General features: G+C 38.5%; 1 protein-coding gene across 6 annotated transcripts in view; it reads left to right on the forward strand.

Annotated features, from left to right (window-relative positions):
* LOC115341141 (gamma-secretase activating protein) overlaps positions 1–22437 on the forward strand; it is a 47729-nt gene that overhangs the window by 13840 nt on the left and 11452 nt on the right. For all 6 annotated transcript variants that reach the window (XM_030013561.2, XM_030013563.2, XM_030013564.2 and 3 more), the window contains 15 exons: positions 97–156; positions 866–909; positions 2538–2623; positions 6474–6551; positions 8835–8912; positions 9383–9475; positions 10759–10976; positions 11277–11346; positions 12052–12134; positions 12805–12858; positions 16828–16953; positions 17373–17428; positions 17854–17885; positions 19557–19618; positions 21232–21327. In XM_030013561.2, the coding sequence (XP_029869421.1) occupies positions 97–156; positions 866–909; positions 2538–2623; positions 6474–6551; positions 8835–8912; positions 9383–9475; positions 10759–10976; positions 11277–11346; positions 12052–12134; positions 12805–12858; positions 16828–16953; positions 17373–17428; positions 17854–17885; positions 19557–19618; positions 21232–21327 (1236 nt within the window). The remainder of the gene's footprint in view (positions 1–96; positions 157–865; positions 910–2537; positions 2624–6473; positions 6552–8834; positions 8913–9382; positions 9476–10758; positions 10977–11276; positions 11347–12051; positions 12135–12804; positions 12859–16827; positions 16954–17372; positions 17429–17853; positions 17886–19556; positions 19619–21231; positions 21328–22437) is intronic.

The raw sequence follows: 22437 nt of genomic DNA on the forward strand, positions 1-22437 counted from the left end.
GAGTGTGTAGAACGCTGTGGAGTATCCAGTCACTTTTCAGTCTATATGATATGCTTTCTATTTTATCAGTTACAAAATACATCCTCTTAATTCCAGGAATCAAGGAGTACTTTAAAATGTGTCCAGTTTTATCCTGATGAAAGTTTTAACTCAATAGTAAGTCATTAGTATTTTATTATACAATGGTTTTGAGTTGGATGTAATTATGTGTTCTAGGCACTGATACAGAGATGTGTTTCAGTGTCTTGTTCTTGGAACTTTTGCAGAGGGAAACTGGGGTTTGTTTTTCCGTTTTTTTGTTTGTTTGTTTGTTTTTGTTTTTTTTGTTTTTTTTTTTCATTGTATTCTTTTCAAGAATATATTCAGTCAGATTCAGGTTGTGCCACGGTAAGGTTACTTCAGTGGAATTGCATAGCTATTGACCTAGAAGTAAGTGACATTCATGACCTTATGTTGATCTTATACTCAAGTATTGAAAAGCAGGGTTATCAAATGCACTAGACAAAGAAACCACATACTAACTTTGTGTCAGTTTTAAGTGAGACAGGACAATCTGTCATGGTGAAAGTACGGAGAAGAGAACATAAAAATTACAACTGTTGAACCTGTAATTGTTACTAGGCTTTTGTCCCAGTGGCTGAAATTTGCTCTAATGCAGGAGGTTATCTATCTCACAATTTATTTTCTTTTTTTTTAAAAGAATCTCTTTTATGTTTTGGGGGGTGATTAGAGGATGATAAATAAACTTTGTTAAAATGTTGAATCTAGTGAAATATGAGTTCGACATGTTTTACTGGGCTGAAATATTAATCATAATATACTGACCTCACTAAATAACAGGTTTGTTTTAATTTTTGGTTAACAGCTGGAATCACACCTGGATATTTCTGTAAATGACACGCAATTAAAGTAAGGGGGTTTTATGTTTTGTTTTGCTTTTCTTTTAATATATAGCATAATGTTTTACAAACCTAAGTAAAATTTGTGTCTGAACCACAGTATCTTTGTTTGCAGTTGCCTACATAGTACTGGAACATACAAATAATACGAACACTGTGTCCAAACCTCCAGTTCCTCTCATTTTCATCAGGGTCAGCTGAAAAATGTAATTTAATCCTTGACTGCTTTTTGGTGCCATTCTTAAAAATTGTCTGAAGAGCTAGCTATAGGTTAAATCATCCTTCCTCTGAGTATTCTGTACCTATTTAAATTAAAATTTGTTTTAATCTAGGGCATGTCGTAGTGGTGATGTCAAAATTCCTGTCAAGGGAAGCTCTCCACTTTTAATTGCTGTTACATGTTTTACTGGGCAGTTAACCAGACCAGTAGCTCCTCTTTATAGCTTATGAGACACTGCCTGTACTCTTTTCTCTTCCAGCATGCTATTTCCAGGCAGCCTGCACTTTCAAAGGCTAAGATTAGTCTGATTCTGTGTCTACTGTGCACATGATTGCATCTGAGCTTGTCTCCTTAAGGCTCCCTTTTAATTGAGGAAAAACTAGTTAGGGTGGTCTGACTCTCAGTCGTAATTCACCTCATCCTCATCTATCTTCAGTCAGTTGAATTTATGTTCAAAAAGGGCCTGTTTCTCTTTATGAATAAAAAGGGAGGCCAAAGCTACTAGATCAGATATCAATAACTGAAGGTAGTTGAGTTCCACCCTGCTCAAACTGTAGCTCTCAGAATGTCTCGGTGCTATGCAGAAGGTTCAGTGTGGTGCTACTGCACATGCAGGTTGCCCTAAAGGGGCAGTGTATCCTCTTGCGGTTAGTACTGAAAAAATCCAACACTTGTAAAAGCTTCAATGCTATAATTTTTTTGTTGTTGTTGTTTTCCAAAACTATTGGAGAAGACCTAGGGGAAAATCCCTACAGGATCAATATCCTTTCTGGAAAAAAAAACCAAACCAAACCAAAGAAAACCCAACAAAAAAGCCAAAGCTTACTGACTACAATCTTCTCTTGCATGTTCTGCATGGCAAAAGTAGGACTTGTAGATTTTAAAGATATGTAAAACCATTAAAACACAGGCAGTACGAGACTGAAGAAGAATGTCATGGTATAACAAGTACCATGTGAGTGTGATTTTTTTGTGCTTCCTTTTCAAGCATTTCCACTGAAATTAGTGTGCTTAATTGCAGATTAAAATGTAGCTTTCCAGACATAAGAATGGCAGAGTTAGGCTGCAAAGCCTTTGAGTTCTCACATATGATGAATGTTAGGATTTCCAGTACTTCATCGGAACTTGCTTTCACTTCAAAGTATAGGAATGGTTGGACAATGCTGCAGTAAGTGAATATGAAGTTTTCAGGTGTAATCAAAATTGTTGGTTTCTGATAACAGTGTGCAGTCTTGGGATTCTCATTTGTAACAGCATTGAGCAGTTTGGTTAAAGCATAATTTAACTTGCATTAGAGAACATTTGATTATAATTTAATTAGTATGTGTTGATTACATAGTGACTGTTCTCGTGATCTGTGTTGTGATGAATCTGTGGATGAAGAAGTGATTTATTTAGTGATCTTTATTTGCTCATAGACTTGTGAATTTTGGATATGATCACTGTCAAGACCAAGATGTTGCATCTAAATCTTTGAATCTTCAGGTTTTTACAAGTAAAGCAGGTAATGAATATAAGTATTGTCAAAATGATCTCCACTAGTAATTACCATGCAGTGTAATCATAATTGATTACTAAATTTCTTTGTAAAACATTATATATATATGGGGGGTTTTGTATGGGGGTTTTTTGTATGTGTGAGATTTTTATTCCTTTAGAGTATACTTGACACGTAACTGTCAAGGAGGGAGGAGAGGGAGAAGGCAACTGTGCACTATTTTGTTTGTTAAGTTTTTTTACCTTCTGAAAGCTGCATTCCAAGATGAGCTGAAGAGTACCTGGGGTTTTATATATCAACACCAACAATAAAACAGTCACCCAGAAATTTTCTGGTAGCCCATCTTCAAAGAACTGGTATCACACGCTTATATGGTGAAATATCTGGCTAATGTTGTAGTGTTTTCTGCTAGTTTCAGAGCACAGGTGGTACCAAAGCATGGTTTTGTATTACATTAGAGCAATTTAATGTTAAAGGTGATGAAAAATGCATTAAAAAGTAAATTCAGGGAAGGTTTTGGCTAGGTCTGTTTGTGTGTCTGACATAGTATATAATTGTGTTACAGAGTGGCCATGCGTAAATGGAGCATGTGCAATAGAGATTCTAAGAGCTTCATGTTGCTGTTACTATGTGATACTTAGAAGGTCCAAGTATGTGATACTAAACTTAGTATGTGATGCTTAAGGGTTTAGTATATGTATGATTCCTTAAACTTAAACCTAAAATGTACCTTAAACCTTTAGGATTTAGGAGTCTCCCTGCATCCTAATGCATGCCATGAGCTTTTTTTTTTTGTAATTAAAAACTGGTCTCAAGAGGCATCTGTTCATCAGAGATGCCTGTATTTTCAGCTTCTAAATTAGACCATACAGCCAAGCAGAGATTGTATCTGATTAACTTCTGAATAGTCTACAGAGTTGTACAGGGATATGACATGTTGCAGAAGTGGCTTTACATCTCACTTCTGAAGGCACGCTGCATGCACATGGATGAATTGCTGAGGTATTTGCCAGTTGCGTTGAAATGGCCATTAATGCAAATCAGGTGAAATACAGTTACCTTACACGGATTTTTTTACTTACCAATACAGACAGCACACTTACAAAGATTAGAGGGAAGGAATTAGAAATAGGGGAAAGCCAAGTTTCTATCTACCAAATATAGATTAGGCTACTTTGTTAGCAAGACAGACTACTTCTTATACAGACACTCTGTCCAATAATGGAAAATGTTATTGAGTTGTATATATATGTTTCCTTTTAAACCTATACTTCTCTAGGGTTTGTTCAGATTGAAGCACCTCCTTTTAGTTTAGGATGAAATTCAGTTTTCCTCCAACAAGGCAGCTGTTTGGTTACCCTGAAGTAAAATGTTCTTTTCTCTCTGGCCATGCAGTATTTAAATTCTGTGTGGAACCTTTCACACGCGCTTTTCACTGTGCTTAATGTAAAACACATAATTGGACAAATACACTTACTAGATGAGATTGTATGTGGCTTTTCATTGAATGTTGTTTGAAACAGAGGATTACTTTACACAACCCATTTTGAGTAACTAACAGTTTGGAGCAAAGGATTTTGGCCCTGAGACTGTACCTAGTTGTCGAAGAACACTGTGGGTAATCGCACTAAAGTTAGTTTCATTTTGTGCCTCTTGTTTGTCGTGGTTTACAAAACTGGACTGCAAGCTCTTTGGGGCACAGACTATGCCTTCTGTGGAACTGCTAACATGCTTCAAATATTAATGCTAATATCCCTATTTGTACCATTTGGACATCTCTGGCAAAGAATAATTGGCATAACTTCAAAATGGAATATTCCATGCAATTTCCCATTTAATAAAACTGTTACTGGTTACTGCCAATCTGAACACTGAATGAAATCACTCTTCCTTTCTCAAACTTCCGTAGTAGAAGAAAAGTAGTTCTGTTCCTTATAGTCAGCACAGACAAAACGTCTCCAGATAAAAACCCCTATGTACTTCTAGGTTAGCTGAGATCAAGCAGTTCTAGTCTCAGAATTAACTTTGTATGTCAAGAATTCAGTGGTTATTTAAACAACACTGGGCTGTTACATTTTCTTTTAGCACTTTAGCAGTTCTTGGTTAAATTTGCTTGGTATTAAAAAAAAAAACGCAGGCAGTAAGATGACATAAACCCTGGATTACTGTCACCTACCTTTACCTGCCTAAAAGTTAAGCATCTGGACTATATCTATAGAAAGAAATAGGCATCTCCAGAGGATGATTGCTTCTGTCCGTATTTCTTCATTTTCTGTATAGGAGTCTAAATGAGAGATGTTTGGATGGCTGAAGTTAGGTGAGGCAAATCACTCCTAAGCCAGTACAACTAGACAAAATGCCATGGTGCAATGTTGTATTTGAATTGTGATGCTCAGATGCCATGTCGAGATGTTGGTACAGCCTTGTGTCTTATGCTTCTGCATGAACAGAAATGAGGAATTTGAAGTTAAAGTTTCCTAGGTAAAAATTAATGTCTTCATAGGCGACTCTTACAATTTCAGTGGTATGAAGTTTATTTATCAAGTGGCAGAGTTGTAATTTTTTTTTTCCGTAATTCTGCTGAATCTAGTAACTTGCTGTTACCCTGTATGAGTAGAACTTAATTTTTAAATGCTTCTTTTTTTTTTTTTTTTTTATCACTTTGTTGTGGTTGAGATCTTTTTTCCCTTTTATTTCAGAAAAGATAAGAGTCCATCCAAATATATCTTCATGTGAGTCTTCTCACCTTGTGGCATTTAGCTACAGCTCTTACTGTTTGCAAATGATTTTGAAATGGATAGTGTAGAAGACCTGGTTCTGCCTTTGCATGAAATGCTTACCTTATAGGTGCAATAGGACAACAAGCTTTCCCTGCACCACTTGGTGCACTTAGTTATTTTAACTGTGCCTTTTCCTGTATAGTTTGTATACATAAACCTTTATTTTGTGCCTTTTTCTGTATACCTTGTATACATAAACCTTTGGTTTTTTATAGAACAGTATCTGTATTAGTATTACTTTTTTTTTTTCTTTTAAGTGATAAACTTTCAGTAAAGGTAAAAGGTTTTTCGTCATAGTTGTGGCCTAGCTGTCCCAACTGTATTGGGATAATGTGGTTTGGAAGCTGTTTATAACATGAATGCCAAAGCAGCTTGCCAAAGCATCAGAGTAAGTGGATTAACGTTTTTATAAGAGATGGAGAGAGGGCTACCATCCAGTGGAGTCAAAACAGTATCAGTCTGATTTAGAATTAGGGTGGGAGCGGGGAGCATTCCTGCACAGAGTACCTTGGCTGAAATAAGCTTGTGCCAAGGACTGACTTTTCTCCTAAAAAAGGAATTAACAGCTCTTTGGGCTGGAAAGGGGAGAAGTGACTATCATTTCTAGTATGAGAAAGTCCTAGTAGTGTATCGTGCTGCTGCCAATATGAAATTACTTAGAAAGCAAACAAACTGTGTTTTTACTATGTTGTTCTGTGCATATTTGACAGTCCCTGAACAGAAAATATCTAGAGATTGAGGCAGTCTGTGGAGAGAAAGGCTTGATCAGTTTTCTGGCTGCAAGCATGATTTCTACTGGGAAGGGCTAAAAATGTACTTCTTGAGAAGAACTGGCCATGTCAGAACCCAGGTTTCCATTGTGCCATATTGCCTCCTCTGTTCTCTCCTATTTTGTGTTTTGCTAGGTAAATGATGGTTAGAGATATGTAATATATATTTCTGTAATCTTTCCCTTTTTTGTGAGATTATTTTTAGTTTCTAATTTGAAATAGTCTTGATTTAGTTTTGTGCAGCATAAAGATGTCTAGGTATTCAGGTGGACAAGTCAATTTTCTTTTCCTTTTTTGTCTTTTTAGGAGGCTTGTGTGTGTGTTGTAGTCTAGCCTCTGATACTCCTGATGAAATAAGGTACTCCATATATTTTTTACATAAAGGTAAGATTAACCTGTTAAGTAATGCTTCATTTTGGAGAATGTCACTTTGCTGAAAGAGTCACAGAATGCCTTGCAAAACAAGTAACTACTAAAGTCTGCAGACAGACTACTGTGGCTGGTGTTTAGAGACTGCAGCTGCCTTCAGCTGCAAAGTTGACTTTCCTGCTGTAGACTTCCTGCCTGATGCTAAATGGGTAGCTTCAAACCAATGGCCTTGTGAGTGGCTATTAATTTGGTCCCTTATTTCTAGCCAGACTTTCCGGCATGCTGAGCACAAGCATCAGTGAAATCTGTGGGAGCTTGCAGGTGTGTTGTACTTGTGCCATAAGGCATTTGTATGGGAAATAGAGCCAACAGCTCTTAGCTTGAATGTCTGTTTAGAATTCCAGTTCAACATGTCATTTTCACAGCAAGAGGTGCAACACCCGCTGACTGTAAGAATAGTTGCTATGTAAGTGGTGCTCTAGCTCTTAATTTTAAGACCTTTTTTTTTCCTTGAAAAGAATAAAGAACGTTGTTTTATTCTGATCAGAATAAAACTTGTCATTAGCAAGATCTTTCTCGTTTGGTAGATGGAGGAGAGAGGCGAATTATTTCTCCATTGAGAAGCTGCATAGTTTGGAGTAACTGTTCAAGTGGACAACATACCTCTGTTTTACTTCAAGTGTTTGCTTTCTTGTGTCAGGAAACTCTTTGTACGTCAGAGCTGCACTAACATGTTGCTTTGCTGCTGGAATGTTGTGGGATTGAATGAACTGCATTTTTGTGTTCTTGAAGGCATTAACAAATTGGAAAAGTCCATTCTGGGTGTGGCAGCACCCTGCATTGTAACTGCTGTGAAGGGCTGATTTCCCCAGATGTACTTGATGTGTAGCTGAAGGGTGGTTGCATTGCTTGGAGCCAACCATGGCCCTTGTACATCCCTATCTGTACCAGGAAGAAACTGAGGATAAATATGGTGACATTGACCAGCTGCATCTGAAATGACCTTCATGGAATGGAGTTGTTTGGTGCAGAGCTGTTTGTGGATTCATGTGAGATTCATCAGTCATACAAGAGAATTTTAAGACTGGTCCTGAGGTGACCCACAGAAGCAGCAGTCTATCAGGTCCATAAGCATCATTTTGGAGACATGTAAGGAGTTCAGTCTGTGCTGTAGCATCTGTAAACTTGGAAGGAAGCTTCCTGTCCCCTTAAAGCAGTTACTGGATGCAGCATAAACACAAAAGTCACAATGTTGCAGGTGTATTCTGCATTGCTGGTATTAGCTTGTATGTGTTCGCAGTGGCAAGTAACAGGGTGGTGATCATGAGTATACTGACTCGTTGCAAGCAAACTTCAGTCAGTATCTTGTGTGAAAAACTATTTGTTTTAGATACTCCTTCGTCTCTAGTGTCGCTGTTGGTCTTCGAGGTCTCATTTTTCTTTTTTTTGCAGCATAGATAAAGCATATCTCTCTGCTAGGGTCAGGAATCAAAGTCCTGGATGAGGGGCTGAAGTATGGCTCATGATCTACTTGTTTCCTTGGTGGTCCTGTAAACTGTGGGTCTATCATCTTATCTTGAATTTTCGTGCAGTATTAAGTAGCATCCTGATCATGACACCATTCAGTGTTTAGGATATTGCAGCATGGACATTTGGAGGCCAGTCATTGTCTCCTTTAGTTATTTTAATCTTCAGCTTTTCTCAGAGATTGAGGAAGTTTGAAGGCTGTATGTCATTCTTGCTGGATGCCAGAAGTAGTGTGGTGCAAGTCTAGAATAAAATAACAGCTGTGCTGATGCAAAGCCCATACAAACACAGCAGGTCTGAAATTAGCCTATGTTTAAACAGAGCTGAACTAAATTACAGCAATAGGGCATGCAGATAAACTATCTGGAAATTCTTTAAAGCAGTTGAAAGATCACCAACATGTGAAGCACAGCTACATAAAGGATTTGTGTTTGGGTTTTTTTTTCGGGGGGTGGGGTGGGGGGTGTATTTTTACACAAGCTTGCTCTTGGATGGAATGCTTCTTTAAACACGAGCATAGGCTGTGCAGTGCATGGCTAGTTTCCACATACTAAAGAACTGCATTGTGTGGGTGCAGGTCTACTAAGTATGCAGCAACTCTGTTTAGGATGAAGTAAATCTGTCTCTGCAGACAAGCCCATAAAACAGTCTAAAATATCCCTATTTGGGTGTATTGGCCTGCTGAAGCTTCTAGCTATAAAGTCATACTTGGCTTGTAACAGATGGTGTTTATTGTTTGGGTTTTTAAAAAATATTATTATTTTTCCCCAGGTTACAACAAAACTTTTACAGTTTCTCTAGAAAGAACAGAATCTCATCAATTGAAGGAAGTGGCTTTTATGAATCTTGGTAGGTTACTTGTGTTACTTCCCTGTGTGACTGCCATTCTCTGTCCCCAGTAGGGAGACAAATGGCTAACCCTTCTCTAGAAGGAAAGGATTTTTTTTTTCTTGACTTTAAGTAGTTGTGTTATTTTGCTGCCTTTTTTTGCTTAACTTTTATATTTGGCATTTGATACTGCAATACCTCAGTATTAGTAAGCAACTTCCTCTGAAATTGCCTCAGAATCTGCTCTGGAGATCAGCTGCTGAGTTCTTGAGTGTCTCAAGCCTCTTGAATCCTCCCCTGGAAACCCAAATGTATTGCTAGTGTTTCCTGTGTTAATGCAACAGCAGCTTTTAATTAACTCCTTTTATATTTCCTAGATATAATCAATTCCATCAGAGAGAAGTGGGCCAAGATGAGAATCATGGGAAGCAGCCTCTTAAAGCAAATAAGTGAACAAGTGCTAAATTGACCACTGTTATTTCTTTAAATAGACTATTATGTGGCTGCTTATTTGCCTGGCCAGTTCCTGCACCTCCTGAATATTGAGCATCCTGACCTGCTGTGCTACAGTTTATTTCTGACAGGTATAGTAAGACTGCTGCTTGAAGTAATTTTATTGTTGTAGTGGAAACTTGTTTAAATCTCTTTACATGAAAGTTGTATTTCTCAACAATTGCTTTATTGCACAGTGTTCTGAAGAAGGAGAGACATTGAAAAAATGAGAACGGCATTTTTGCCACTTTTCATTTTAGAAAGAGAATCTGAAGTGACATTTCATACTTCATCTATTACGTACTTCTAGTTTGTTATGAAATGGAAGAAGACCTTTCACTGAATTCGAAATTCTTTGCCTTGGTTTCATAGTTTCCCTTCCCCCATCTTTGCACATGCTTCTTGGTCCTCCACTGTTCTCAAATTTCACATGGAGATGTAAATTTGATTTTACATTTCCTTCCTCCAATTGAGTTGCTGTAAATGTGTGTGTTTGGAGGGTGTGGGGAGAGGAAATCTGTGTTTCCTTCACCTGATCAGGCTGATGCAATTTGATTTAGAGTCTCATCTGAGAGGCACGTTATTTCGTTTCCAAAAAACATGTCTTTATGGGAAGTGGGTTATTTTTGGAAGGGGGGGGGCTTTGTTTGAAAACAGAAATCTGTTCTTCTGATTGGGTGAGGGAGAGGTAAGTAGTGGGAACTGGTGCAGGGGCAGCATCACAGGAAGTTAATACCTATTGTATATACATAATGAAATACTATTCTGCTAGAAATGAGTGGAAAGCATCACTGTTGTATGGTGGGCCTGATTGCTCTGATGCAAAGGATCTGGAATCCTACTGTATAGTACTGTGGTGGTGAACCTTAGTACTAGCATAAATAAAGTGGTTTTGATCTGATACTTCAATCAGTAACTATAGAGCAGAACCTTCCTGTTCTGGCCATTGGGATTGATGGTAAGAGATCCACCAATACAAGTTTGTATCATGATTCTGCCTGTGAGCAGTTCTGAACTGTACCAATATGCTTAGGTGCAAATTCTAGTGTTGCATCTCTCTTACTAGCCTTGTGCCCTTCTCTGTTCCATCCTATGTACTCTGATTTGTCCTGTGACAGCATTGTGAGCCTCGAGTCTGTACACCTCTGCTTCAGCAGTAGGGAAGGAGAGAACTGAGTATGGACTGTGATCCTCATTTAGTTCCTTTACCCAGCCAGCACCATTCCTCCTCCTCTTCAGCATAATTACCAGGGCAGCTAGTACAAGAGGCAGACTGTTTCTTACTGCTGGGGACCTGGGAGTCTTAAGAGAAATACTGGTGGCAGCCAAATTTTATGTTCTTAGTCCTTTTTATTCTCAAACCAATGTTCTTCAGGTGAGGATGCAAGAATTGACATGTTGCAAAACTGCTCCATCCAATCCCCACTCATGTCAACAGTCTTGGACTGCCACGTAGGAAGTATGTATGCCGTGAGCATCAGTGACAGCGCCTTACTACAGTTCCTGCAGAACAGCAAACAAGACAGTGAGAGATTGGCAGCTCTACATTGTGCCCTGTTATACTTCCGACACACAGAAGACTTGGAAATGCAGGTGAGAAAAGAACCTTCTCTTAAGTTTTTTCAGTGACTGATGTCGTATACAAAGCAGCGTCAGGGCATGAATGATACCAGCCAAAGAAGAGAAGTCCTGATTCACATGTTTTGGCAGTGCCAAGAGCCTCATCAGCTGGGCTGCCTGAACTGCTTTATTGGTCAAGGCTGTCCTGAAAACATTTATCTGTATCACTACTTCATGCAAAGTCTTACTACTGAAAACAAAGTTTCTGTAGTCTCTTGCAACACATGCTTAAGCAGAGAGATGTGACAAACTCACTTGTCCTCTTTCTGACAGATAATTTGGTGGATTTCTGAGAACCTGTCAACATGTCATTCTTTTGACCCCATTCAAGAATTTATCATAGGTAGGTATTTCTTTTCCTGCATGCTGAATTTTCCTGCATACCCTAGTTGTGGCTGAAAGAGAAGCCACAATGTCACAAACTGACTCTCTTCTTTCCACACTTTTTGGTTATGATTTATGTTAGCTGACCTCCATTTTGTGGTGTTAGACACAATATCAGTAGTTTATAGGATACATAGATCTCTCAAAATCAGATTGGCAGTAAAGCTTTTCAAATGCATTCTTCTGTCTAGTGGGACAAATAGATTTATCATTATTTTAGGTCACTGGAGAGCAAATTCTCCATCTGGCTGCTGTCTTGGATATCTGGGATGTAAATAATTGAGATTGGAGCACAGGAACTAATCTCTAGCCTAGCCCAAACCGTTTTTTCATAAGGATTTGGCGTATCATGATATTCTCTTCTAATAGTTGATTCCTCAGCCTAGCCAGTGCATGTCCTGTGCCCTGAGCCTTTGTACAAAGGACCCCTGCAGCGCTGAGCTGTAGCCAAGCAGCTGACCCAGCCCTGCAACCATCTGGACTTCTCTTCCTCCTTTTGTGCAGAGAATGGGACCAGTTCCACCATGGAGGAAACTGTTTCAGAGATACCAGCAGGATTTGTCCCTAAAAAAGTGTTAGACAAGGAACTCACTGTGAAGCCTGCTCTCGTTAACTAATATTTTATACAATCTTGCCCTTATAAGTCTTTTTATGTTGCGTTCAGCCTCCCTGTACTGCAGAATGTGTCCAGAAACTCACAACCTGGATAAACTTTTGCCCTACACATCACTGCTTGACTGGATTGGGGTAAGATAACAGTTGGTACTTTAATAGCTAGAGGGAGTCTGTGTTTTCTCCCTTAATACAGCCTTTAACTTGTATGCCTTACCTTTTCGTAGACATACTATAAATTCATATCTGGGCTTTATGCCCATTGTATTTTGTCAAGTCTTAACCTTAGTGGTGTTTTCCATGAGTTGATTCTTTTTTGTGTCAACAAATAAAAGCATTTATAAAACAAGAACAGCTACTAAAATGGAATGGATGATTAAATCTCTCAGTTTTCGTAACGAGGTATTAATTTGTTGCATATTATTCATATTATTATAATGAATACAGAATACATTTAACCAGCAAAATCACGCAGTTATTTCCAAGAGAAACAGTATCAGTAGAGGTAAGATTTACGAGTAAGTTTGCAGAAGTAAAACAACTTTAGGCAAGACTCTACAGTTAGAGCAAATAGCTTATTTTATTTTCTCTGATCTGACACTGTTCTAATATGTTGTATTTTTTAAAATGAGATGAATGAGAGAAACATTTTCCATATTTCTTGTTGGCAAAACTGAATGTATAGTTTTAGCTAGCTAGCTAGTTTCACAAAGGAAATGGGTAATGGAGATTCACTTAGATACCCAAACAGGCCCGTGTTTTATGCTAAATTATTTATATTCTTACAATTTGTCTGTATTTATAGATTATCCCTGGAGTAACATGTGCAACAGACATAATTTCTCTACCTGTGTTAGAGGTAAGTTGCAGTATAAAACTACATTTGTATTTGCAGATTAGGAGGTGCTTTTTTGTGGGATGAGGGTGTGCTAAATACTACTGAAGCAGTGTCCCCACAGCCCTATCCCAAAATAGGGGTGAACAGAAAGTTGCCCTGTTTGAAATGGCTTATGCATTTACTAACATATCAGTTATTCAGGCTGATGTTTGGTAGCTCAAAGATGTTTTGTTTTGTTTTGTTTTTCCCTTCCTGAAGAGACTTCTTCCATTCAACAGGGAAGATCCTCCAAGAATTAATTCTTGTTAAATTTGATTGATACCTCTTCATTTTGTGACTTCGTTAGCTGTTAACTTGGCACAGCGGACATGTAGGATTTCTACATACCTCTACGTATCCCCACTTTGAGGGATATTTCATTGTGCTGCCATCGCTACCAATGGTTCATGACCCTCTCGCTTTGTTTTCTCCAGAGCATCCTGTGATTGCACTGGTGTCAGGGCTTTGGCTAGCTAAATCTAGACAAATTCCTGCACAGACTGGAAAAGGTGGTGAGCTGGATGGGGGGAGTACATGCTGTTTGAGTAGGAAATTGTACTTTCCGTTGAAAACAACATGAATGTTGCTTCCCATCTTCCATTCCACTCCCTCGGCTCCAGTTTAGAGAAATACTTGAAATTTTCCTAAGTGTTCCCCTGCAAAATCTGAAAGAGGCTTTTAATAAGCAGGTTGTCATGGAGGGCTGATGGGGAAGAGTCAGAGCTTGAACGGAACACTACCAGCAGCACATGGGAGTAGACTCTGGATACATGACAATATTGTTTCATGTAGCACTTTAAAGAGGTGAGAGTCTGTTTCCTCCCCAGTGCTTATAATTAGCTTATAAAGCTTCACTGTTCACAAAATCTTTTAAAATCGGTGAAATTACCCACTGGTCACTTACCCTGCAACAGTGCATCACAGCTGTACTGCTACAGATTCACATGACTGCTGTCAGGGAACTGGGCTTTGCATGCTTTGCTTGGGAAGGCTGCCCTGAGAGCTGGGACACCTGGGAAAATCAGATCTTGAGAAAATTTGTTGCTAGATAATCCCTGTAATTCACTGAGGTCAAAGTTAGCAGGCCTTTAATTTGTCTGAGATTGAACCTCAAGCCCCTGGGGGCAAATGCCTTTAGCAGCTATACTTCCTGATTGTGGAACTCATTTCCTATTTCTGTCTGAAACCTAAACAGATTGAAAAGGTCAGAGTTGAACTAAAGACAAATATTTCCTGCTACTTTTGACTGCAGATTGCTCTGACTCTTGAGTGAGGACAAAGATGATAGTACACAGGGTAAGGTTTAGTGCTTTGGCTGCTCTGTACCACTCCAGTGACACAAACCCACCATGGCTTGAGTTCTAAGTGGTCAGTTGTTGGTGTTTCAGTTGGGGTGTGTTGTCGGCATTACAAGTCAGACCCTGGTGACAAATCTGTTTCTACAAGTAGTATTTCTTTTGCAAAGATTTTATGGCATTTCACAGAAACAATGGTGAATTGTTGCTTTGAGAGGCTCTTTGGAGTTCTGAATTGTGAGTTCTGAGCCTGTGAATTGTTAAGAGCCTTTGGGAGGGCTATTTCCATATTCACAAAAAAATCTGTGCTATTTGGGTAACAGGTGTATTTTTATCACTAAATTCCTGTTCAACAAGAGGTATTGAGAGAGTCTGTGAGAAAGGGGGAACAGTCAGTCCGATTGTCAAAAAGCTTTACATAAGGACTGCAATTAATAAGAGTCTGGTTTTGTTTTTTTTTTTTTTCTCCTTTTAAACACAGAAACCAAACTTAAAGGGGTGCAAATGGGCTTGATCAGAAGGGGAGAAGGAAGGGCAGGAGGAAGAAGGGAAGAAAACAGGAGGAGGTGCAAGAGAAGAGTGAAAATGTGTACTGCAAGCAGTTGTCAGAGAGATCAGCACAGGAAAAGGCAGCCTCTCCCTCATGCTGTGCTGAGCCACTGGGGTGAAGAGTGATGTTTTAAGGAGTAGCTCCCTGTGCAGCTACATAGTTAGTTACACAGCTCTCTGAATACCTTTGCTGCTGGGTGGACATAGCACTACAGTTCCCCTGGAGAGGACATACACCTCTTAAAGGTCATTGTTACCCTGCATCCTTTCAGAGGGGTATAGCAGAGACCTCTCTTTGTCTTCAGTTAAAAAAACAGTACTTAGGAAAGGCTTCATGGGAGCTTTTCATAGGTTGCAACCTGGTAAGGCCTTGCTTTGACTTCTGGCAATACAATGTTTTTTACGTGTTCATGCTTAGGTATTAATTCCTGACTCTCTGGAAATGTCTGCAAAATAAACACTGTGTAAGACAAAGAAGCTTTCTCTTTCTAGTCGTTGCCCTGATGATCCTCAAGAAATAAGATTTCATTAAAATAATACTTTATTTTAAACTTTGGACTTTTTAATGAGGTCTAATACAGTGCAGGTTTTCAGTGGTGTCTGCTTTTAATTCTGAAGTCTACCACTTCCTGTTACAGATTCAATATATGAAAGAAACTTGCTGTCTTGCTTCCCCCCTGCCACACATCAAACAAAATCCAGTGTGGCCCGAATGCAATTTTGCAGTGGTGGTGCTGTCGTAGTTGCATAGATTGGTCACTAGATGATACCCTTACACTATATTCTTGATATTTCTCTGATTTCATATTGGTAACATTTAGGGAACCTACTGTAGTAGTAGGTTGTTAGTTAGCTCCAGCAGGGTGAACATATGGTGCCATATGCACTCCTAGTTTCCAGCTGCTAAATATAACTAACATGAAGCAAAAAAGAGATTTATTTTTCTCTTCTGCAGCTACAACAATAAAGTGACAATCATCACTGGCAGCAAAAGGGAAGTGGCTGGCAGGATTGAGTCTCTGCAATTTATTTTCCTTGGCAAATTGTAGTTTATAGTAGGAAGTGGTTTTAAAGGCTTCTGAGGTTTTCTTCTAAAGTTATTGTCTTTGTAGAAAAGTAGGGGAGAGAGCAAAATCCAACATGTTAATTGTATTAATGCAAGATGGAGGAATTTTGTGAAATCAACCTTTTCTTCCTTCAAATATCACTACTGTAGTTTCTGTATTGGGAGATAAATGTATATAAAGAGGGGCAAGAACAGCTAGTACCATATTTTGTTTTTTAAAACTGCCAAAAAGAATTGCCTTAATCTCGTCTCTTCCTCACCAATGATCACATCACCCCCTCTTATAAACAGCAGCTTCAAATCTTTATACCCAGTCCAAGAAACCAGTGTGTGTTTGTTTGGGTTTTTTTCCTCCTGTCTGTTCACAGCTGAGTTTAAATTAATTTCAACATTAGAGTCAAAGGCTTTAGAATTGCTATGGAAATGTTTGGATTTTGTTTCTTTTCTGGGATGAGGCACTGTTTCTTGAGGTTGGCAAATGGATGTTTGCAATGTAAGTATTAGTGCAGCTTGAAAATAGTGGCAGCCTGCAGCTGCCAGGATCATGGTGGTGTTCCTCTATTTGGAACTACTAGAAACCTGGAATGGGATTTTTTTGAGCAAATGTAAACATTTACATCTAAGTCAGTTGCCTAAGGCTCCTTTTACAGTCAGGGGAAGCCTAGACAATATGGCCACTGTAGTCTGTGGTGCAGTTCTTCCCATCCCATCCCAAACATGTGAAATAGGTCAGATGAATTATGACCTACAAGTACTCATTTCTTCCCAGTGACTTAAAAGGATCTTAAGGTGGCAAAGTATCTGCATTACAGGCACCAAATCTTGACCTCAAGTTTAAGTGCTACCCCTGCCGTCAGATCAAGGGAATAAAAGTACTGGGAAAAAATAGTGTAACTGCTTTTGTTTAAATTTTTTCACTTAGATTGTTATGAAGCTACATTAACCGGTTCTTTCCAATCACTTAGTGGGAGGGTGATTAGGTATTTCTTTAAGAGTGCAGCCTGTATTCTGTATTCATACTTTCCCTACAATACTTTGCAGTTCCAAAACTCCAAAGGCTTCTGGGAGAAACTCAACTCAAACTTGGAGAGTGTGAAGTATGCAGAACCACACTTGCATTACCACAGTAATGTGCTCAGGAGGGAATGGCGTAACCTTTCAGAAGAGGTAAATACGCGTGCACTGAAACAGCCTCTGAAGTGGATGTTTTAAAGCCCAACATGGAAGAGTTTGCTTTTTTTATTTTGAGGATAAAGAAATGGGAACCTGATGATAAGTGCAAAGACTTGCAGTCATTTTACTTCTAAGGTGATTGCCTGTAAGTCTTACTCTGTTAAAATAATGTGAGAAACTAAACAAAAGCAGAGCTTGCACATACCTGTATTGTCATGTAGGTTAAATGTGTGTGAGTGCCTATGAGCATGGGTAGTTGGAAAGCCCATGGGTAGTTGGGTTGAAGCCCCACTGTGCATTATTTCTATTCGAAGGGAAAACCAGCTTCATTTCTTATCTGCGTTTTATCAGGGAGTATTTTAATTGGCCTTCTGCTTTGTTCATTTGGGGATTTTTGTTTGTTTACAAACCAGAGAGAGGAGAGAAGAACCACAGCGTATTTGAGGAATATTTTTGAAAATGCCAAAAAGTAGGTACCATTTTCTATTATATTTACCCTTTCTTATTTTATTGAAGTATATTGAAGGATTTAACATGCCATTTAAATAGTTGATTAGGTATCTGATTAGATATCTCAATTTAAAGAAGATTATCCAGCTGAAAATCAATTATTGGTATCCTTGTAATCACTACAGCATGATCTGAAATATCCAGGCCTGTAGAGCTAGGTATTTTATGATAGACGTGAAGAGTTATTCTTATGCAACCTAGACAGATGGATTTTTTTTTTAATGCTATTTAATATCTTTATTAAATTTAGTCACATGTACAGTTCTTGGATTTCTTTAGCTGTCTTTGAAAGATCAAAGGGTCATCTAAGCTTTATAATGTTCTTATGAAGTTCTTTAGAGTAATGCATATGAAACAAGATGATTTTTTTGTTTCAAACCCCAGGGTGCTTTCTCATCTGGACACTTGGGACTCTGGTAAGTAAAACTTGTCTTCATGTAGGCCTTAGCTGTAAGGTTTATTAGAATACTTCCATCTAGCTGTTGTTGGCTAAAAATAAGTTGCTGGGTGTGTTTTCAGCACTGAAGAGTCTGAGGCATTAAGATTAATGGTTATTAAATTACAGGAAAACTTTCTCTCTGATAGTAGTGGTAGGATCATACACTGACTAGGAAACCTTTGAAAATAAAGTTCCTACTTCATGTGGGATTTAACAACATAAGCAGTAAACCTTTGTCTGCCTAAGGATTTCTTCTTCAGGATTTTTCTCCTGGAGGAGAGTATCAATGGTGTTACTGCTGCGTCTTGTCCACTTATAGCTGCCTTTGCAACTCTAGAACTTGTGTACAGTAGGAGATTATGGCTCGTGAAAAAAAGTCATGGTGTAGAGATGACAGACTTAATGAATTTCCCTAGGCCAGGAACACTTGAGGTTTTGTGATGCTCAGTTCCTCTGTCACAAATAAGTAAAACTGAATTTAGTGGTAAATTATGTTCCTGCAGTTTACACATCAGTGCCTTCTATGTATTCTGCCACTGTGTGCTGTGAAATGATGCTGGTCTAAGTGCTGCTCGCTCCTTTTATTACGAAGAATTTTCAGTGCATTCATTTCCAGCCCTAACACCAGTCATCCACACCACTGCTGGTTATTGCTACAGGCTCTGACTTTGAGGGACCTTATATGAACTTTGTGAGCCTCAGGTTCATGTTTTCTAAAGGTGCTTATTGATAAAGAAGCCAGATGTTTAACCGTTAGTAGAGAATTTCTAGACAGCTGCCAGCTCGTAACAAGCATCAATGTAGTGTATCTTCCCTGTAGATTTTTCTTCAGGTCCTTTAAAATCAAGCAACAAAGGTCTTTGTGCTGCTAAGTGGTGGAGTAAATATATTTCAAGGTGAGCAAAGATGGCTGGAAAGAACTTCGTAAAAATTTAGCACTTGGGTCTGTAAAATGTTGACTTGGTTTTATGCTACCTAATGAAATAAGAGATTGCTTTTCTTCCTTTGCTGTTAGTAGACAGGAAGCAGTGATTAGGAAATACAGGGTATTAAATTTCAGTAGATACTATAACCTCCTTCCATTTAGTTAGAAAAGTTGTGTTCTTTTACATAGCAGCCTGCAAATCTGAATAACAGAAGCAGCCAGACCATGGGAGAGAACCAGGAAAGTGGGAGGTGATTCTGTGGAATATTTACTTTCTGTCTAGCCATTTCCTTGGAAAACCCACACTGCTGTTTTAGCTTGTTTGGTTGTAAATGACAAGATCTAAATAGCATATGCATTTGCACTGGTGTTACCAGAAGGTTCTCCGTGCCTCTTTGCTGTACTGTATCACCACACTGTGATAACTCTTAGTTAAATATCAAAGAAAAGAGTAATGCAGAAGAAGCGTAATGTGGTGTGACAGCCTTGTGTTCCTCTGTTAAGCACTTGAGGGAGAAGATGGCAGATACAGGGTTATTTTCTATTCCTCAGTTGTCTCTTATGCAGTCCTTGATTCTTCACCATCTTAGTTCTGTAGGTGAGTAAATAAAACCACAACTTCTGTTTGTTTGTGTATGTTTCTAAGTACTTTTGAAGCTGGTTGAAGTCTCCTGGTATTTCTAGTGTCATGTCCTTGAATGATTCTTGCTCTGTTTATTTCAGAGGAAAGGCTAGTACCTCTCTTTCAAGAGGAAGATTATCAGCAGCAATTACTAATGGGACTGGTATGTGCTTTTGTCACAGTGTGCACTAGAGGACGCACAGCCTCAACAAATGTAAAGAGTAAGCTTATAAGTTCCAGTGCTGAGTGGCAGCTCACTCAGAGTAGCTATGGGACAAACATTGTATTTCCTAAGTTTTACAGTTCATAGTCATGATATCGTGATATCATCTTAACAGGGCATGATATCATAAGGCATAGGGGAAAAAGAGCAATGGAAAGTTAATTTGTCAAAATGCTTTTTCCCAATATAACTTTTCTTTGGCTAGAAACTGTTATTCCATTCTCCTGGAGTTCATCTTAATCTGTCAGTTACTTTTGGACTACTTTACATCCTTAAAATATGTATAAATGAATTCCCCACCCACTGCTTTCCTCAAAAGATCACAGATATTCTTGCTTCTCAGTTTCACACCTTTTTTACTGTCTCCTTTTCTTTCTACCTCACTTCTGGGACTGCTATGACTATTCTGAGGTCCCTTCCTCTTTTGCACTGTTTTCACTGATGATCTCCCTAAAGGATCATCAGTCCTTATGCTTCTGGGTAATAAATCATATCTCAAATCCCTGCCTGTCCTCCCTCTGTCTAAATACACATCTTCGTTTATCTCTTGTTCTCTTACTATTAAAACCAAATAAAACTCTTCAGCATGCAGTGGTAAGTCTGAGCACTGCATCTGTGAAGAGCCCATCAACACTGTCCTGTCTGTCCAAATCTAATGCAAATTTTCATTCTTTGCAGTCTTGTCCCCTTGTTTCCAAGTTCTGCCTCTCATTCTCTGAAGCCTTTCTACATTCCTTCCCTGCAGTTTATTCAGCCAGATCCAAAAAGCAGGTCACTGCTGTCCTTTTTCTATACTTTCCTAATACCTATATCGCTGTCCTGACATACTGAGATTAATCTACTTATAAACTCCTTGAGACAGAGATTTTTATTTGCCTCAGTTTTACTCTGAGCTTGGAAACAAATAACACTTCGTAGTAATTCTTAGCAAAGAATCAGCATGGACTTGAGTTGCAATCTGAAGCTACATGAGGTCAGAGAGTATTTCAGAAAGGAGAGGGTAGGGAGTGGCATGAACTGTATGATAACAAACACCTGATTTTAAAGACTTTACAATTAATGTTTAACCTGAAGTTGCCATTAATCACTTGGGTTCTCAGGTTCTTGGTTACTACCACAAACTATACTTGTGCTAGTTTTCTCTATTGTAAAATCTCTCAGGTTTATTTGTATGTAATATATACTTATTACATTATTTATGTAATAAATACAGGATTCAGTGTTCATATTAAAATCCTTCTTTCACGCTGTTCACTTGGCTTGACCCAGAGAGATATAACAACTGTAAGCTTTTTCTTTTCTATGTCATTGAAAGTTCAACTTAGCGCTCATTTTGCTGAAATTGCACCAAGTAACCATTTTGAATGTTCACATCTGCTGTTGAATTTGACAAGATTGTACGGTAGCTTGGGATCTCACTCTGAACTGGAGTTTTGTAACAGGGAAACATTTTGTTGTGCTAATGCCCATTAGTCAGGCCCTGCACCTGCTGGAGCTTTTGCATCTTTTTGAAGATGCCCAAGGACACTGAATTCTTGGCTTTTTTTTCCTAGATGGTTGCTCAGCTAAAGGATCACCTTATGAGACATCTGCAGTATGTAGGAAAAAAGAAGATTGACCAAATAGTTTTGGATTACGTTGCAAACCTGGTTAGTTTGATTTCATAGTCACTATTGTGAGCAAGCATGTATTTGTTGGAGGGTAGGGTCTTGGGTATGTACTGTGTGTATGTAGCATATATTTGGTGGGAGGAGATTGTTTTTAAGATGTTTAACCATATTTTGTTGCTTAATATTGTATATATTGATAAAGGAAAGAATAACACTTAAATAATACTTAAAAGAGCTGCATTGGTCACTCAGAAAAGACAGTTCCCTTTACAGCTTGTACAAATGTGGTTTACTCCCAGAAATGAAAATGTGAATTCATCCTGAAAGTTGGTCTTTAGATCCATTTTGCTTCCTGTAGAATACATTGCTGCATGTCTTGAATAATGAAAGTACCATCAGGGGAAAGACAAATTAAGAAAAAAAGATTTCACTCCAATATGACATGAGAATAAACCATTACTACTCCTACATACTGAATTCGATGGGCTTTTTGTGAGTGTAGCAGGAGACAAAGTTTTGCCTGAAGAAATCCATATAAACTACAGTGAAAGTTTCTTTTCCAAATTCCTATTTTTCTGTCTTTCATCCTCTTAAGAGAAACTTTAAAAAATAAGGTGTAAAAACTGTGACTGTTGTTCATAGATATTATTGTACCTGATTTTGTCTGTCTCAACATCAAGTCCTTTAAGTGCAGAATGCAGAGTCCACAGAAGGTCACATGGCAACTAGAAAATCATCTTCTTTGTCTTTGTGCTAGCCCTGCCACACTGTTTAGTAGAAAATCCCCACAGTGTCGTTTTCTAGTGATGGAAATCTCAGGAAACTTTCTTGAGGCTACTGGTGCCTGCATCTTTTTGGAAGTCCTGTGCAAATTGGTTGTGCTGTCAACATTACAATGTTCTCTGAACTGCTGCAGCTTCCACTGAGGCTACTGACTTTTCTATTCAGGCCTCGCTCTGTAGCTTGGCAAGTTGTTTCACTCGTAATTGGCAGTCTGTTTTCTGTAACTTTATAGGAAAGAAAAAAAACCTGGTGGCTGATTAAAATAGGAACAGTACAGCATGAATCAAAGCTTTGTACCTGAAAACAGTGCTGAAAAAAAGCACAAATGGAATGTTTATTCTTCTTTCATTCATTTTCTAGTTATCA

Source organism: Aquila chrysaetos, chromosome 5 (assembly GCF_900496995.4).
Source record: "Aquila chrysaetos chrysaetos chromosome 5, bAquChr1.4, whole genome shotgun sequence".
Classification (NCBI taxonomy): domain Eukaryota; kingdom Metazoa; phylum Chordata; class Aves; order Accipitriformes; family Accipitridae; genus Aquila; species Aquila chrysaetos.